Below are 18727 nucleotides of genomic sequence, written 5' to 3' on the forward strand. Positions count from 1 at the left end.
GAAAGCAGTTCATCAAAATTGAATATTTGCTTTTTGTAAAACATTGTTGAGAAAATGAATAGGCAAATCAGAATGAGACAGTATTTTCATTATAAATATCTAACAAAGGACTGGTATCTAGAATATATAAATAAATAATGGCAAAAGATTTGAAAACATTTCACAATCTAAGATACGCAAATGGCCAATAAGCCATCTGAAATGGAACTCAACATGATTCATCATCAGGGAAATGCAAATTAAGATCACTATGAGAAATCACTGCACACTCATCAGAGTGGCTAAAATTAAAGATGACAATGCAAATGTCACCCACTATGTAGAACAACTGGAACTCCCATGTTTTGCTCATGGCGGTACAAAATGGTACAACCACTACCGGAGAACTCTTTGGAAGTTTTTTTTTTTTAAATAAGAAATTAAAATAAGAAATAAGAAATTAAATATGAATCTTTCTAGGTCCCAGCAATTCCACTTGTATGTACTTATTGAAAACAAATGCCAGTGCATATCTACAAAAACAGACTTGTACAAGAATGTTCATAACAGCTTAAATAAAAACACATTAGAAAATAATACAGATGTCCACCAACAAGTGACAAGCAAATTGTGAAACAGTCATACGTTAGAATACTATTCAGCATTAAGAAAGAATGAACAGGGGCTGGGGCTGGGGCTGGGGCTCAGTGGTAGCACACTTGCCTGGTATGTGTGAGGCATTGGGTTCGATTCTCAGCACCATGTATAAATAAATAAAAAATAAAGATCTATCAACAACTGAAAAATATTTTTTTAAAAAAGAAAGAATGAACAATTGATACAAAATGAATGCAGCTAAAAGAAAAAATTACACTGAGCAAAGAAGCAGATATAAATGGGTACATTCTGTATGGTTTCAAATATAAAGACCCAGGACAGGAAAGCTTAACTATGTGATAAAAATCAGACGTTGTCCTTGTTGAGTCAGGGGTTAACTGAAGGGAGGTACTTACATGGAAATTTAGGGGGTTTTAGAAATGCTCTATATCTTATTTTGTATGATGGTTACATGAGTGTACATAAATGTCAAAACTCATAACTGAGGCTGGGATTGTGGCTCAGTGGTAGAGTACTCGCCTAGCACGTGCGAGGCCCTGGGTTCGAGCCTCAGCACCATATAAAAATAAAGGTATTGTGTCCAACTACAACTAAAAAATAAAAATAAATAAAAAATAAAAACCATTAAAAAAACTCATAGCTGAACATTTGAGATCTGTGCTATTTATTTATTTATAGTGCTGGGGATTGAACCCAGGGCCTTGTGCATGTGAGGTGAGCACTCTACCAACTGAACTATATCCCCAGCACTGTGCTTTGTGTTGTATGAAGTTGTACCTTAATAAATATTACAGTTCACTTTTTTAAAAGAATGGATATTGAACATTAAAAATATGAAGTGATTTGTTAAGTGTTTTCCCCCACCCCATCCCACTCCTACAGTGTAAGCTGTAGGAGGGCAGAAGCTCTGTTTTATTCTCTACAATATCCCCAGTGTCTTGTACATTGCTTAGGTCCCCTTGAGGGTTGTTAATATTATAAATTTGTATGAGCCTCCGTGGATTGAGCAGTGGCTTTATCATATCTCCCTTTGCAGACATTACCTGTTCTTGGCAGACACTGGTGGCCCCAGAAGCTTGAGTGCAGGTGCATTGTCTAGGAAGAGAGCTTGCAGGTGGGAACCCAGCAGGGCCCTGGGTGTCCTTGGGCACTGACAGGGTCCCAACTGTGAGCACCATCTGCTCCTGTGAAGGGTGTCTGACAGTAGCTGCAGCCCTGGACCTGGAAGGTAAGTGCCTCTGAGACCCAATGTCAGGCTTCCATTCCCATCCTCTCTTCCTATAGCAAGCCCATGGAAAGTCACTTTAACCCTGAAAACAGAAAGTATCAACACATGTACTACTTTGCAATCTACCAAGTGTTTTCCCATGTATGTCCTTATTTTATCCTCTCAATGACTCTGAAAGATTAATGATTTAAAAACCTTATTTTTTCAGAGAAGTTAAATGACTTCTTCAAGGTCATACAGCTGGCAAGTGACAGACTTGGGATTCCAACCAAGTTTTAACCATGTCCTACTATATTAAGTATAGTGTTGCTGTGTCATTTAAGGACCTTCAGAAGAAGTTTCTGAAATCTGACTCCTTCGGTAAGCTTTGCTGGACTAATGAAAAGATAAGATAACGAACTCCCCTTGCCTTTAATCCAACTTATGCCATATGCCACTGAGCAATTACCTGGACTACCACTAGGATAGTGTCACTCCCCTGTCCATATTTTCCACATTTCTCACTACCTACCATTAGAAATCCATGCTCCTTATCTGCTGTTCCATAATCTTTTGCCCCAACTCACTTTTGTAATCCCGTCTTTCTTAAAAAACAGCTTTATTAGTTTCGTCATTATCCTCATCTCTGCACCTTTGCTCCTCACCTCCCCCTGTATCGGGAATACCAGTTTCATCCATCCCTTGGGAAATCTCACCCTTCAAGTCCTAACTCAAATACCACTGCATTCCCAGTTGGTAGATTTTTACTTTATCTGAATCCTGAGAGTTCATGAACTGTCAGGTATCATTAAAGTGTTTGTACGTTGTTTTGTTTTCCTATTAGATCCTGAGGTCCCAGAAGTGAGATGGATACCTTACCTCTTTGTATAACCAGATGCTGACTGACATAGTTATTTGCACACTGTGGACACATGATGCTTTGTAGAGTGAATAAATTACCACCTTCCCAAACATTGTCTATGCATTTAATATACTTTGGTGTGCATAGTTTAAAAAATAGTTTGTATTTTATCTTATATTTGGTTAACGTAGCCTCCACCCTCTGTATACTTTGCTTCTGACTTGACACAGACTCTATGAATGCCTAAATTCTTTGCAAGTTGGGGCTGACACTTGGGAGAAATTGTGGAATTCGCAGTTCTACTCTGGCTCTGCCATTCACTCACTGTGTAACCTTGGATAAATCATGTCTACTCTCTGGACCTTATTTTGTCTCCCTCTATTCCACGTGGGTAACACTCCCCATATTGCTTCTTCAGTTCACCACAAGGTTATTGGAAGGTAAATGAAATAACAGATGTAGATGTGCTTGGTCCACTATAAATCACACAGAAATGTCGTTTAGTTGCACCTGCTGCTTTTGTTGCGGGCCGCCCCCTACCCATCTGCTACTTTCTTGGGATGAAAAAAAAAAAAATGACAGTCTGGGGCAGTATTACAGGGGGAACAAAATGATGAGAAAATAAATCCACTCCTTGAATGACTGGTAGAACTGGGGCTGTTATGGTCAGGCCGGGATACTGTCATCTGAAAGGCTGCTGCAAAGAGGGAAACCCTTGTAGGCAGCCTCAGGGATGGGGCTTGGCCAGGGTACAGCAGTTACGAGGAGTCAGCCAGTTTGCAAAATTTCCCCAAGAGTCAGAGTTGCTGGACAGTGACATGGGCTGCCTGAGGGAAGGTGAGGGCCCCATTCCATTGCTGCAGCCGCAAGACCTACTATCATATAAGTATCACAACCCGCTTCAAAGCAGAAATCGAGATCATTTCTGCTGGGCATGTATGGACAAAAGAGACCCTAAGGCCTTAAGTACCCGCTAGGAGAGCATCCTGAGCCTGCCTATTGGCTTCTGCTGAGGGGAAGGGTGGGTCTTGGATTGCTTCGCTTTCTGATTGGCTAGCTGTACAGATTGGCAGGTCCCAGCAGGCTATGCGTGACAGACCCAGACATGGCGCAGGCGGGAAAAGTGGCCGTGGGCCTTGGCCTTACGGGAGGAGAAGCTGCACAGTGGCCACTGCAGCGGTATGGCCGATTCATGCTGTTGGGTACCGGAGAGCCACCTGGTCCTGGCTCAGAAGTTGAGCAGAGCGCTTCCACCACGTGGAAGGTGAGGCCAAAATTCAGGCATGGCTCCCTGCTCACACCCCGGGGGGAGGCAGTACCATGACCAGTGGTCGCAAAAGGATAGGAGGAGAAGACACAGAAGGACAGGCATGTTGAGGAATGGGCAAGCCGACAGCTTACATAAGATGTGTGTGTAGTAATAAGCATAATTGGAATTCACTATAATCTCAAAATAATTATGCAAGGGAATAGTAAACATTCTTATATTAAACAAGTTATTGAGCTTCAGACATATGCTTAGACTCTATTCAGGGTGCTACGGTTCTAGCGATGAGCAAGATATAAATGGCTTCTATCATTGATGTTTTTAGTTTAGAGGAGGATATATATATCCAAATAACTATATAAATTATGGAAGTGAAGTTTGAATCATCCATAACCAAGTTGTCATGCTCTTTGGTACTCAAGCACTCACACAGGACTAAATTTGAATTTTAGCTTTCTATATGCGTGTATATGTGTGTGCCGAGCCCTGGCCCAACAGGTACTGACTCAGGGCTTCCTGCCCTGCATGCTAAATGCATGCTTTACCATTGAGCCACATTGCCAGTCCCTGAGTTCAAACTTTGCCACTAATTTCCATGTACTTGATTAAGCCACTTAACCTCTGTATCTTGTTTATCCTAAAATAAAAATATCTTAATATCATCTTAATAACAGAGAGAAAATAGATAATAGATAGCAGTCCTATCTTATAGGATTGTTTTGAGAATGAAATCACTAATATACATCAATCACCTAAAATGGTGCCTAATATATATTAAGTTTTCTAAGGGCTTGCTGTCATTATTTTTTGGTCTGGTGGTATGTTTTAACACCATTGATTACCTGTCATTCAGTTACCTTGGTTTGATTGATTGTTTGATGTGGACCCTGGGGTTTTGGATTATGGACACACACTTGTACAAGATGCGTGTGCATGTGTGTGCATGTTTTGTGTTTTTTGGGCAACAGTAAGTAAAAGAAGAAAACAGATGTTCTAGGTAGAAGACACAGCATGCGGAAAGGCTCCACACTTGGAAAAAAAATCTCAACATTATAATGTTGAGAGAGAAGGCCAATAGGTGTTTAGGAAACAAAGGGAATGATAGCGTGAGGTGAGGCTTTCTGGGGCGGGCAGGCAGATGTCTTGTGAATATTATCTAAAAACCAATAAGAAACCACTGAAAAGATTTAAGCAGGAGCATTTTCATCTCAAAGATCACTCTGGCTGCAGTGTGGGGTAATATGAGTGGATTCAGGTAGGTCATATAGAATGTTGTTGCAGTGTTGTAGACCAGAGATGGTAATGGCTTACACCTGGGGATGGCAGTAGAGATGGGGAAATTGGATATGTATTTTAGAGACCAAAAATGATAGGATTTGATGATGAATTGTATGTGAGTGGTGAAAGTAAAGAACTGCAGTGTTTCTGGCAGAAGCAACTTGGTAAACTGTTGGGAAAGAGAAGCAATGGGGGAGGAACAGTGAGGGAAAGATCCAGGACTTCGATTTTTCAATTTTGAATGCATTGAGTTTAATGTTTATTAAGCACCCAACTGTAGGTAGTTGAATATACTGTTCTGGATTTAGAAGACGGATCTGGGCTAAAGATGTGAAGGTGTGAGTTAGTAGCATAAAGGTGATATTTATAGCCTGGGGTCACATGAGATTCCAGAACCAAACCCCAAGGTAGTCCAACATCTGTAGGTCAGGTAGAGAGGCTATAGCCTCCAAAGAAGATTGACAAGGGACAGAGAGTTGGGAAGCACCTAGGAAAATAAAGGTTCATCAGTGCTAACGAGTTATGTCTAGGAGAGAATGACTGATTAACTTTGTTGAATGATGCTGCAAAATGAAGAAAATAATGACTAAAGGATGTCCATTGCATTTAGCCCCATGATGGCCCTTACAGTCTTTGCCAAGAGAAGCTTCAGTGGACTGAAGGGAGTAGAAGCCAATAGGAGTGGATTGAAGAGTGAGGAAAGAAGTCAAAGTACATAGACAATTCTAAGAGGTTTGGCTTTGAATGTGAGTAGAGATAGGGCATCACTTTCTAGAATATTAGAATAAAGAGCTCTCCTAAAAGCTTGAAATCAATGGACCTATTTAAAAAAAAAAACCATTAAATACCTAGTTGTGCTCTCGTGGAACTTTGTGTACTGAAAAATGATATAGTCTGAAAATACAAAAATGGATGAGAAAGAGTTAAATTCAAGGATGATGGATCTATAATTGAATCTTATAAAAAGCTGTGTTTGTTTGAGGACATATTTAAGTTTTGAGACTGCTCCAATAGGTTTCTTAATAACTTAAAACTTTTTAACCCTTTCTTCTAAGACATCTGGTTTGGATGCACTGTCTCTGAAGCTGGGTAACTCTTACATTGCAAACCAGAAGCCATGGACATTTGACCATTTTAAGAAATTGATTGTTATTACATTTGTTTCCCTTTGCAAAGCTCTTCATAATTGTTTAGAAGGAACAGCACTTTTCAGCAGTTTTCAAATGTTTGGCATGAAGCCATGGCCACAGTGACAAGAGATGAAGCTGGCTTTTGCAGAGCTTTTGAAAACTGAACATTTGTACCTTCCTTTGAATCTGTGCCGAACCATCCTGCCCGCTGTGATCAGTTTCAGCTTAGGTTTGTCATTTTTTTAAATGAAAGAGAAATAAGATTTGTTCTATTTTATGGACATTGTGACTGTTGTGCAGTAATAATAATAAAAGATGATGCCATCTAAAGACCTGTACTCTCTCAAGTCCCATGTGAATTTCTTATTTTAAAAATATGTGGTACCTGCAGTAAAAATATATATTAGGTAAAGCACAGAAATATATTATAGTAGAGGATAGAATCATTCTGGTAATTTTTTTTTGTAATTTCTTTCTCTAAAGAAATTTCGGGTTCAACCTTGGATAAACCTATTTTGAATTTTTTCTTTTTTTCTCCCCAAATTATGGAGAAAATCTCTTCTCCTGGCTCTGTACTATATAGTTGCTTAATTACAGAGAAGACTTTCATTACACTGGACACATGCTAAGACAAAAATGTCAACCCAAGAGAAAAAATAACAAGACTTTTAAGACTTGAAGTCCTAGTTGAGGGATAAGATCAAGTCTGAGATATAAAGATTCATACACACACACACATACACACATGTGTGTATATATTGATATCTAGCATGTATATGATTTACTTCTCTGAATTGAATTATTCTTATTAATAAGCAAATAAACTTTTTTGACAGTTAAAAAAAAAGGTGAGAAAAAAATACCCCACAACAGTTTACTGTATTGTGCATAGAAATCATCTAAGGATTTTGTTAAAAATGCAAATTCTGACTCAGTCAGAATAGATTTGATATGGGGAATAGGATTCTATAGTTCTAACAAACTCCCAGGTGACACTGATGCTGTTGGTTCGAGGACCATGCTTTGAGCAATGGGGGTCTAGAGGACCTTGGATGAAGTGGGAAGCCATGTAATAAAATTAATTTATGGAGTTAGGGTAAGTTAATCAGATTCATAGTGAATATGCAGATATTTTATTAATAAGGTTAATAGTTAAACCATCTGAAGTCATTTAAGTGGAATGAGCAAATGAAATACAAACTTGAACTTGATTTTTGTTCCTTACATCTGTTGGCCCAGCCTTTCTGAAATGATTATCATAATAACAGATTGGTCCATTTTATGTATTTTATGTCTGAATATAATTTAGTCTACTAATTTGAGAATAATTTTGAAAGGTGATGTTAATTGCAGGTTGCTTTTAAATTAAAATTTTACCATGTTTTTCAGGTTCCAAGTATTCCTCAGACATGCCCTAATTGGTTGAACCTGACAACTTCTTAAAATTATTTTTTCCTTTCAAAGAGAAAAAAAATCATTCTTTAATTTTTATAGGAAGAACTTAAAATAATTGCCCTACTTAGAAACGAAGAAATAGAATATGAAGTTTGTACTTAACTTTTAAAGTGTGGGTTCAACATAAGATATACTTTGGGTTCCTTTTTTCCCTTTTGTATGCCTAGTGTCTGTAAACTACCCAGCAAATGATAGGCACTTAGTAAATGTTTTTTCATGTGTGTATGGTAACTTTTCTTATGATAATATGATATTATGAAATGATAGTTACTATTTATTGTTTGTTTTGGCTTATTTATTACAGTAGCCCTGTGAAGCAAATATTATTATTATACCCATCTTACAGATAAGTGAACTAAAACATGGAGAGGTTCAATGGCTTTTCCAGGAATACAGAGATAAGTTGGGAAGAAATAATTCAGATCCTGATTTTCCTGTCTCAAAAGCTTGCGCTTTTAATTATTATGCTGCTTGCCTTAGAAGTGTTAATATTTCACATGGGGAATAGCAGTAAAATGATGTGGAGGAGGAATTTTGAGATTAGCACACAAGGTGAAAATGACAAAGATGACAATTTTGTTTTTGTTTATAAGGAAAATTTAAGATTCAGTAAAATTCCAAGGAAATTACTCTTTAAAATACTAAAATAATAGTTCTTTGCATGCCTGATGACTTTTGATTGGATCCCTATTGTGAATTTTCCCTTGTTGGGTACAGGATATTTCTGTATTCCTATAAATATTCTTAAGCTTTTTTTTCTGGGATAAGTTACTTGGAAACAGTTGGATCCTTTCAAGTCTTGCTTTTAAACTGTGTCAGGTGGGACCAGAGCAGTACTTGGTCTAGGGCTAATTTTTTTTTCCCCATTCCTGAGGCAGAACTCTTTATTCCACTCAATGCCCCATAAATTAAGAGCCTTTTTTGTACTTGGTGATCAGAACAAGTTTTATTCCCTGCCCTGTGTGAGTGCTAGGGATTGTTTCCTTAAATCCTTTCAGTGGATTCTTTCCCCACAAATAAATGCTCATCTGTACTCAGCTGAAGGGTGGAGCTTTACAAGCATCTGAAGTTCACCCTGAGTGCCACTCTCTCCTATCTGGTATTCTGTCCTGCAAACTCTAGCCTTTCTGACCTCCTTGAATTTTCAGCTCTGTCTTCTAAACTCAGGGAGACCTTGCCAGGCCATGCCTGGGTTTCTCCTCTTTACACTTCAACCTGGAACTATGATGTCACTTGGTGATATAGTCTTATGGGACCACTGTCTTATATGTGGTCCATGTTGATTGAAACATTGCTAAGCAGCCAAGATTGTATTAGAGGATTCAAGTTGCAGGATTTCAAGAATAGGTAGGACCTGATCGCTGGAGCCAGGTACCCAAGGCGGGCAGACTTCTTTCATCAGAGTCTCTCGGGCTGCTTGTTGGAAATGCAGCTTCAGGTTCCTGGGCTAGACCTACTGAATCAGAGCCTCTGGAGTGGCTCTCATGTGATTCTTTTGTACTGAAGCCAGTTCTTATGCCCCAATTCTGAAGGAAGGGCGGGGAAAGAGGGAACAATTAACAAGGTAGTACTGATGTTATAGCTAAAATGCTATGCAATTTATATTTTCTTAAACCTCTTCCCATTTATTTTTCACAAATCTTTAAGTCTTATGATATTATAGAGAAGAAGCTGAGGCCCACCTAAGTTTAAATAGCTTACCAAAGGTTAACATAGAAAGTGGAACTGATTATAAAAAACTCTCAGTCTTATTTAAGCCAATCCTCACTGTGCTCTGTGCTGCTACTTCCTATGTTAGTTTCTTCTCTCATAAGGATGTAGAAGTCTCATCAAGAATTATTGTTCTTTCCCGGAGCATGCTTTAATTAATTAATTATTTTAAAAAATTTATTATTTTTGGTACTGGGGATTGAACCCAGGGGCACTTGACCACTGAGTCACACTTTATATATATATATATATATGTGTATGTGTGTGTGTGTGTGTGTGTGTATATATATATATATATATATATATATTTTTTTTTAAATTTAGAAATAGGGTCTTGCTGAGTTACTAACTGCCTTCCTAAGTTTCTGAGGCTTGCCTTAAACTCAGAAATCTTCCTGCCTGGCCTCCCGAGCCACTGGGATTATAGGCATGCACCCATGCACCACTGTACCCAGCTTTACTTTTAATAGTTAGGTTATATTTTATACTAATTAGGATTAAGTTTGGCTGTTAGTGACAGAAAATGCAAAACAACAATTAAGTAAAATGACCGTTTATTTTCACGTTAATCCAGAGCTTGTATGACAGTCCAGTGTCAGGAACTGAGGCTCCTTCCACTTTATTCTTCTGTCATGCATGGCTATGGTCTCATAGTCTGAGACAGAATTAATATTCGACATCTTATGGAGGAGCAGATGAAGTACATGAAGGGTACACATTTGTGATCTCTGTTATGGTTTGAATATGAGGTGTCTCCAAAAGTGCCTGGGTTAATTCAGGAGGTAAAATGATTAGATTATGAGAGCTGTAATCTAATCAGTAGATTAATCCATTTGGTGGATTAATCATTTGAAAGGACTACTGTACTGAGTGGTAACTCTAGGCAGGTGGAATGTGGCTGGAGGAAATAGATCTCTGTGGGTATATGGGGGAATTATATCTTGTCCCCCTGGCTCCTCTTGACACTGTCTTCTTCCCAGCTGCCATGAGCTGATTGTTTTACTTTGCTACACTCTTCCACCATGATTTTCTGCCTTATTTCATACCCAGAGCAATAGAGTTAGCCAACCATAAACCAAGACCTCTGAAACCATGAGCCCAAAATAAACTTTTCCTCCTCTAAATTGTTTTTGTCAGATATCTTGGTCACAGTGATAAAAAAACTAACACAGTTTCCTAAGGAAGTTTTCTGTAGGGCACCATGTGACACTTCCTCCTACAACATAGTTGCCAGAACTTAGACCCATGGCCAGGCTAGCTACACAGACAGCTGATGTTTGCGGTCTGTATTCCCTGAGGTTATGTGTCTAGGGAAAAGCCAGGGGTTCTATTAGCATATAAGAAGGAAAAAATTGATAGTTGGCAGTTTGTACACTTCTTTTTCTTTTGAATCTGGAGACAACTAAGAAATGAAGACATTCCTGGAATTCCTGATTGGAACTCAAAAAGCATTTTTTTTTAATTTTTAATTTTTATTTTTTAGGTGTAGTTGAACACGGTACATTTATTTATTTATTTATTTTTATGTGGTGCTAAGGATTGAACCCAGGGCGTCACACACGCTAGGTGAGGCTCTACCACTGAGCCACACCCCAGCCCCAAAAGGCATTTATTATAATAGTACCATGGCTTGTTTGGGTGTATTCCCCAAAGGTTGATGTGATGGAAGCATGGTGCCCAGTATGGTGTTGTTGAGGTGATGTTACCTTTAACAGTTGAAGTCTAGAGCATGGTAATTAAGCTATGGGGGCACCAGCCCTAGAAGGGATTAATGCTTGTCTCACCCAGCAGGTTCTCATGAAAACTAAGATGAGGTTAACCCATATGCTTGGTCGTTTTTGCACTTAGCCATTTTTTCTTTCTGTTTCTCAATTGTTTTATAATGTGGCTGGGGACCCTCACCAGAGGCCACAAGGGGAGCCACCTGATCTTTAGAGTTGTAGATACTTTCAGCCTCTCAAAATATGACATGAATAAAACCTCCTTATAAAGTACCCAGCCTTGGGAATTTTAATGAACTAATAGAAATAGAATAGAACTAATAGAAATAGAATAAAATGAACTAATAGAAATAACCCTTATTTAGTGCATAATTACTGTAAGCTTAGTGCTTGGCAGATGGCCCTAAAATATTTATTGAATGAATGAATGAATCAAAATCAGGCATTCTGCTAAGCATCTGATCTCACATAGAAGATTAGAAGATTATCAGATAATGCTATAAGGTGGGTATTACTATTTTTATTTTACAGATAAGGAAATTAATTATTCTTCTATGCAGCAAGGCTGGGATTTGTTCCTAGGTGTATCTAATTCCAGATAATGTCTTTTATAAAGTGGTAGTTATTACCGGTATTCACCAAATATATTTAGATAACAAATCTCTTACCTCTGGAAGTTAAGTGTGTCATATAACTGGTTTTGGCTAATGAAATCTAAGTAGGATTAGTAAATATCTTGAGCAGAAGTTCATGGGCAGAAGCTTTAAGAGCCAGTGCCTAATTCATCTTGTTCTTTTCCTTTGGCAGATATAACTTCTCTGTTGGCCTAGGTTCTATACTGAGAGTTATGGGCAGCATGAGGTAGAGAGTGAAGACAGGTAGAGTGAGGATAGATGGGTGTGTATACAAGAAATAAACCTGCTTTGGGGGGGCACTAATTTCTATAGCATATTCCATTCTACACTGACTGATAGATACAGAAAAGTATTTGTGTATTTGTGGTTATGTTCAATTGGATTATATGTCATATGCTTTGTAGATTGTAGGACCTTGGAGGAAGAACCTTTAAGCTGATGTTCTTTTTTTCTTCTATAATAGAATCTTGTTTGTTCCAAAGCACCAGTTTATAAGTACATATTTCTACCTTGGGGTCAGTGTCTGTTCTTGTCCTTCAAAAACAAAAGCTTAATTTTATTGTGTAACAGACATAGTTTTCATAGGCGCCATGGCTTATTTATATAATATGATTCAAGGTAGACAAATAGAGTGAAGACAGTTTTCAGCTTAGTGGTTTATGGAGTTTGAGGAAGTTATGATTGAGCATGAGGCCCAGTAGTATTAAAATTCATTTATTTTTAGGATTTATCCCTCACCTACAATGTGTCGGACACTGTCCCAAGCTCCTTAGAGATGGTTAAGCCAACAACACTGAGCTAGGCAATTAAGCTCAGGTACCTGCTGGTGTGGAATATAGAGTGCATCTCACTTTGCTAGCGATAACACTGTAGTTGAGTAATACATTAAGGTATTTGTTTACATGATTTAGAAATACAATTTGGATATTGAGACTGTTGGGAGCTTAAATGGGCTTTGTGAATGAATAGAAGAAAGCACCTATGAGGATAGCAGAGGTGACTGTGAGAGTTGTAGATACTTAGGTAGGATAGGTGTGCCAATGGGAAGATCTACTTTCTGGTCTAATTGGTGATTTTTGTAGGATTTATTAGTCTGGGAAATTATGTGTGTGTGTGTGTGTGTGTGTGTGTGTGTGTGTGTGTGTGTATGTATGTAAATGTATGTATTTATTTTAGTTGTTGATAGACCCTTTATTTTATTTATATGTGGTTCTGAGAATTGAACCCAGTGCCTCACACAAGCTAGGCAAGTGTGCTATCACTGAGCCACAGCCCCAGCCCTTAGTCTGGGAAATTTTTAAGGATGTTTTGAGCATATTGTAGAAGTATCCTAAGAGTATCTGTTGTAGAAAGAATACTAATCAAGAGTCCTGGATTGGCAATTTTAAAAACATAAAGAGCTTGCTTACTCCTAAATTGCATGGAACGTATGTTTAGTAGATATATAAGTTAACTCTCAGAGCTGGGTTTAAAAAGACTGCTGCTTTCATGATCTGTAATCTTAGGGATATGTGATAAAAGGAGGGAAATCATGCCTCATTCTTTGGTATATGAGATCATTTTTGTAGATTCTGAAAGAAAATTCACCATGTATATGAAGTTAGTTTGGGGGTGCTGGGATGGGGAAGGTCTGGGGGTTATTGCTCTTGTAATTGTTTTTATTAATTACTGTTAAGACTCTGCATTTTTGTGAAAATAATTTAAAAAGCTGAATTTTACAGTTTGGTAATGAGTACGTAGTGGGAACATGCTTGTTAGCATAATATACTCCATAAGTTTGTTGAAATACATTTGAGACTCTTTAGTTACCAAGAGTCAGTGGGGAAGCAGTTAATAGCCTATTTAGTAATTCTGCATATTTTAAATATTTTTAAAGGCATAAATCAGCAGGTTGGGCCAATATATAAAACTGTGACGTTGTTTTTGTGTGGGGGGGCACTGGATATTTAACCCATGGGTAATACCACACTCCCAGTCCTTTTTCTTTAGTTTTTGAGATGAGATCTTGCTAAGTTGCCCAGGCTGGCCTCAAACTTGCAATCCCTGAGCCTCAACCTAATGAGTTGCTGGGATTACAGATATGTGCTACTGTGCCCAGCAGCTGTGACACTTTTTGAGGGGTCTTTAAAGCAGAAAACAAAACCCTTAAGTACATAATCTAATTCATTACAGTATGAAGTTAGTCTATTTTAGCTGTTCATGCAGATATAATTTACTTTAGGATAAGTGTATTTGAAATACTTTTCTCTATTCTCAATGGAGTTATTTTTTTAATGTTCTTTTCTCATGTTTATTTTTTCCACATTTTTATTGGTGCATTATAGTTATACATAATGATGGAATTTGTTGTTACATATTTGACATGCACATACTGTAACAATATAATTTCAACAGTATCACTCCCCAGCACTTTCCCCTCCCTTCCCACCTTTTACCCCTTCATCCCTTTCCTCTCCTGAGCTACCTTTGATTTTCTTTTTTTTCCCTTTGATTTTCATGAGATCCACCCCACCTTTCTTTTCCTTTTTCCTCTGTAGCTTTTGTGTATGAGAGAAAACATATTCCCCTTAATCTTCTGAGTTTAATTTGTTTCACTGAACTTATGGTCTTTAGTTCCATTCATTTTCCTGCAAATGACATAATTTCATTTTTCTTTATGGCTGCATAAAACTCTGTTGTGTGTATATACCATATTTTCTTTGTCTCAATGGAGTTCTTTTAACATTTTTTGTTTCATTTTAGATTTCTCTTATAATGCTGTGTATGCAAATACATGCATATATTGATAAGAAGATTCTCTGTTTATTTAATCAGTGTATAAGCTGTGCACTGTTTATTTAATGTATAAGCCTGTGATAGACAGGTTCCAATTTATATCTCTGCTATTATGTTAATGGCAAAACAGTGCAATTGATGGATCAAGTTGATGCAAATCATAAATTGTGTTTAGGTTAGCAACTGGAATGAAGATGTGATTGTGATTCTTGTTCTCTGTTATACCTTAAAGTTAATCTTTTTTTTCTGTTGTAACTTGGTCTTTAGGGATAAACTTCTCTTTGAACTTTCATATTGCATGAATATGAACTTTCCCATAAAATGTTAAGTTATCACTCATTAAAGGTATTTCCCAAAAGTCAGAAACAAGCAGTTTTACCCTCTTCAATATTTGATTATATTAGGTGTCCTAATACTGGAAGTTTTCTGTAGAATTAGGACATTACACTCAAATCCGAAGTGTAATTTCCTTGACCTATGTACTAAGCTGAATATTTTCCTTAGCCTTGATTTCACCTGACCAATAAAGAACATGGAAAACTCTTGTAATACTTCATTCTAAATAATTTCAAGCATAATTAGAGTTGGAAAGAATAGAAGATTGAATATATATAGGTATGTATGACGTGTGTGTATGTGTGTGTGTGTGTGTGTGTGTGTGTGTGTGTATAATTATCCAGTGTTATGGTTTGAATGTGAGGTGTCTTTCAAAAGCTCATGTGTGAGACAATACAAGAAGATTCAGAGAAGAAATAATTGTTTCATTTTAGATTTCTCTTATAATGCTGTGTATGCAAATACATGCATATATTGATAAGAAGATTCTCTGTTTATTTAATCAGTGTATAAGCTGTGCACTATTTATTTAATGTATAAGCCTGTGATAGACAGGCTTAACCCAATCAGTGAATTAATCATCTAATAGGATTAATTGAATAGTGATTGAAGGTGGTAGGGTGTGGCTGGAAGAGTTGGGCATTGATGGTGTGCCTTTGGGGTATATATTGTATTTGACAAGTGGAGATCCCTCTCTCTGTTTCCTCATCATCATATCTGCTGTTTCCCTCCACCACACTCTTCTGCCAGGATGTTCAGGTTCACCTTGAGCCCCAAGGAATGGAGCTGCTGTCTTTGGACTGAGACCTCAGAAACAGCCCTCAGATAAACTTTTCTTCCTCTGTAGTTGTTCTGGTCACAGCAGTGAAAAAGCTGACTAAGGGTCTGGGATTGTGGCTCAGAGGTAGAGTGCACACCTAGCATGCATGAGGCACTGAGTTCAATCCTCAGCACCACATTAAAAAAAATAACTAAAATAAAGATATGTGTTCATCTATAACTAAAAAATAAAATATTTTTTTTAAAAAAGAAAAAGCTGACTAAAACACCCATGCTAACTGATGGGCTTGGGGGCTGGGGAGATCTGGGTTTGTTGTACCACAAAAATAAGCAAGACATCCCACCAAAAACCAAACAAAATAATGATATTACCCTTGATAACAAGTCCTTATCAAGTAATCAGTGCTCCAATTTCAAGTAGTCTCTCATGAGTGTCCTAATTCTTTAAACAGGTCCACACATTGTGATTGGTTGGTGAATTTTTTTTACTCTTTAGGTTTTCCATTCGTCTATTTCCCCCACTCTGCCTCTCTCCCTTCCTTACACTTTATTTGTTGACGAAACAAAATTGTTATGAACATTCTTAAAAGTCTGGATTTTACTGATTGCATCTCTCTGATGTAGTGTAAGGTGTTCTTTAGTACTCTGAATTTCTTATGAAAGGTAGTTGAATCTAGAGGTTGATTAAGTTCAGGTTGATTTCTTTGGGGCAAGATTACAGATTACGTTGTTTGGTTTCCTTCTGTTAGGAGGTATGTAATGTATATATCCCTCTTTTTTGACATAACTGTTGATGCCTACATTAATTAGGAGCTATAGAATGTTGATGTAATTTTATCATTTTTCTTCATTTATTGCCTGGAATATTTCTGTAAAGAAAAACTTCCCCATATCAACTGTAGGTTATCTGGTGGTCAAGTTGGATAGGAGAAGTAAGATAATGCTTGATTTTTTTCCTTTCATTTACAGGAAACAAGTTAGTTCCCTAGAATCTGTTAGCATTCAAGTAGGACATTTTTGTTTTTAATTGGAAGCTTTCAAGATCTTTTCTATGCTTGGAATTCAGGAATTTCATCAGTATGTGTCTAGTTGTTGATTTTTCTTCCACCCTTCTATGACTGGAAATTGACCCCTTTCCATCTACTTAAGTCTCATGTCTTTCTACTGTTATGGGATAATTTATTGGTTATTTGTTTTATCAGTGCCCTTCCTTAGTCTGTTTTCCTACATGCACTTTAGCTCTTGTCATTAACATTTGTACTCCTGGTTCTGAATCTTTCCTTGTGGTGAAGGGGGAGGTTACCAGGGATTGAACCCAGGGGCACTTAACCACCAAGCCACATCCCCAGCTCTTTTCTATATTTTATTTAGAGACAGGCTCTCACTAAATTGCCAAAGTCCTTGCTAAATTGCTGAGGCTGGTTTTGAACTCCGGATCGTCTAGCCTCAGCCTCCTGAGCCGCTGGGATTACAGGCACATGCCACCGTGCCTGGCTGTTTCATGTATCTTACATTGTTACACATGGTTTCTTCTATGTGGTTTTGCTGTGCATTTCTAAATATTTCTTCTACTTATCTTTCAGACCATTTATTTGGTCTCAGTAGTGTCCATGCAGTTCTTAAGTATCTATTGATTTTTTTTATCCATAGAGTAGTTTTAGCTCTAAGAGTCTCTTTATGTGTTATTAATAATAATTAATTATTTTTTGATTCAAGCTGTTGATCTCCTCCAGTGGTTTTCCCTTCTGTTTTATGGCTCTTTCACACTGGGCCTCAAATCTTTCAATGGATACTTTTAAGTGGTAAGTATTGGGAGATGCAGGAATCACAGTCTTATGGGCCTTCTGCAGAGCAATCTAAGGACTTAGGGTTAAGTTATCCAACTGTAACATAACTCCTTAGAGACCAGTAGACCAGTGGGCAGGCTTTCCTTAGAACTACAGCATTGTCTTTCTCCAGGGCTCCTTGCTCAGGTTTCCAGGGCCTCCCTTGTTCTAGATGGGAAAACTTTATACCAGCTGCTTTTGTCTGGACCCTAAGATCTCATTCCACCATTTAGGTCCACTTGATGCTGATCTTAATAACTGCCTAAGGAGAAGTAACTGGTATTTTGATTAGATTGGCAAAGGGAAAACCACAGAGATGCAATTAAGCTACCATTTTTCCTGAAATCTTTAAAATATCTTTTTCTTTCTATACTGGGGATTGAACCCAGGAGTGTTTTATCACTGAGATACATCCCCAGTTGTTTTTTATTTATTTATTTTATTATTGAGACGGGGTCTTGCTAAATTGCGGAGGCTGACCTTGAATTTGTAATCCTTCTGCCTCAGCCTCCCAAGCCACTGCTATTATAGGCATGCGCCACTGTGCCCAACTCTCTTAAAAGTTCTTAAATTAGACTTTTTGAAATTATATGAGTTCACTATATAGACTCTTTGAATAAAGTATTGCAGAAGATATCTGAAAAAATAGTAAGCCTGGACTCCTTTTCTCCAGATATCTGGTTAACTCTATCCTGCTTTGAGGTCTTTGCTAAAGGCTAACCTTCTCAGTGATGCCTACTCCCCCCTCCCCATTTATATTCTAACTTCTGTGCCCTGTCTTTGCCTTCCAGTCCCCTTACTCTGCTTAGTTTCCCCCCTAGTTCTTAGCATTATCCTATATGCTAGATTATTCATTATTTTCAGTGATATGCTTAGAACATCTGACACCCAGAATGAACATTTTTAATACCTTCCTTCCTAAGTGAAATCATTTTCAGAAATAATTATGAAATTAAGTAAATAATGACATTCATTTATTATACAGATAGTGAAAAATTTCTCAAGCTTTGTTATAATCATATCAGTTAAATATATAAGAAAGAATATATATTATAGTATAAGGCAGGAGAAAAAATCATAGCTAACTAAATTAGTGCTACTACTCTGGAAAACAATATGAAGATTCCTCAAATAACTAGGAATGGAAC

The 18727-nt window shown here is 37.5% G+C and overlaps 1 protein-coding gene across 3 annotated transcripts in view; it reads left to right on the forward strand.

Annotated features, from left to right (window-relative positions):
- The first annotated feature begins 3771 nt into the window (after positions 1 to 3771).
- The window catches only part of Rec114 (REC114 meiotic recombination protein), a 101530-nt gene continuing 86574 nt past the window's right edge, over positions 3772 to 18727 (forward strand). For all 3 annotated transcript variants that reach the window (XM_076851069.1, XM_076851070.1, XM_076851071.1), the window contains exon 1: positions 3772 to 3930. In XM_076851069.1, the coding sequence (XP_076707184.1) occupies positions 3772 to 3930 (159 nt within the window). The remainder of the gene's footprint in view (positions 3931 to 18727) is intronic.

This window comes from Callospermophilus lateralis, chromosome 3, assembly GCF_048772815.1.
Source record: "Callospermophilus lateralis isolate mCalLat2 chromosome 3, mCalLat2.hap1, whole genome shotgun sequence".
Lineage (NCBI taxonomy): Eukaryota > Metazoa > Chordata > Mammalia > Rodentia > Sciuridae > Callospermophilus > Callospermophilus lateralis.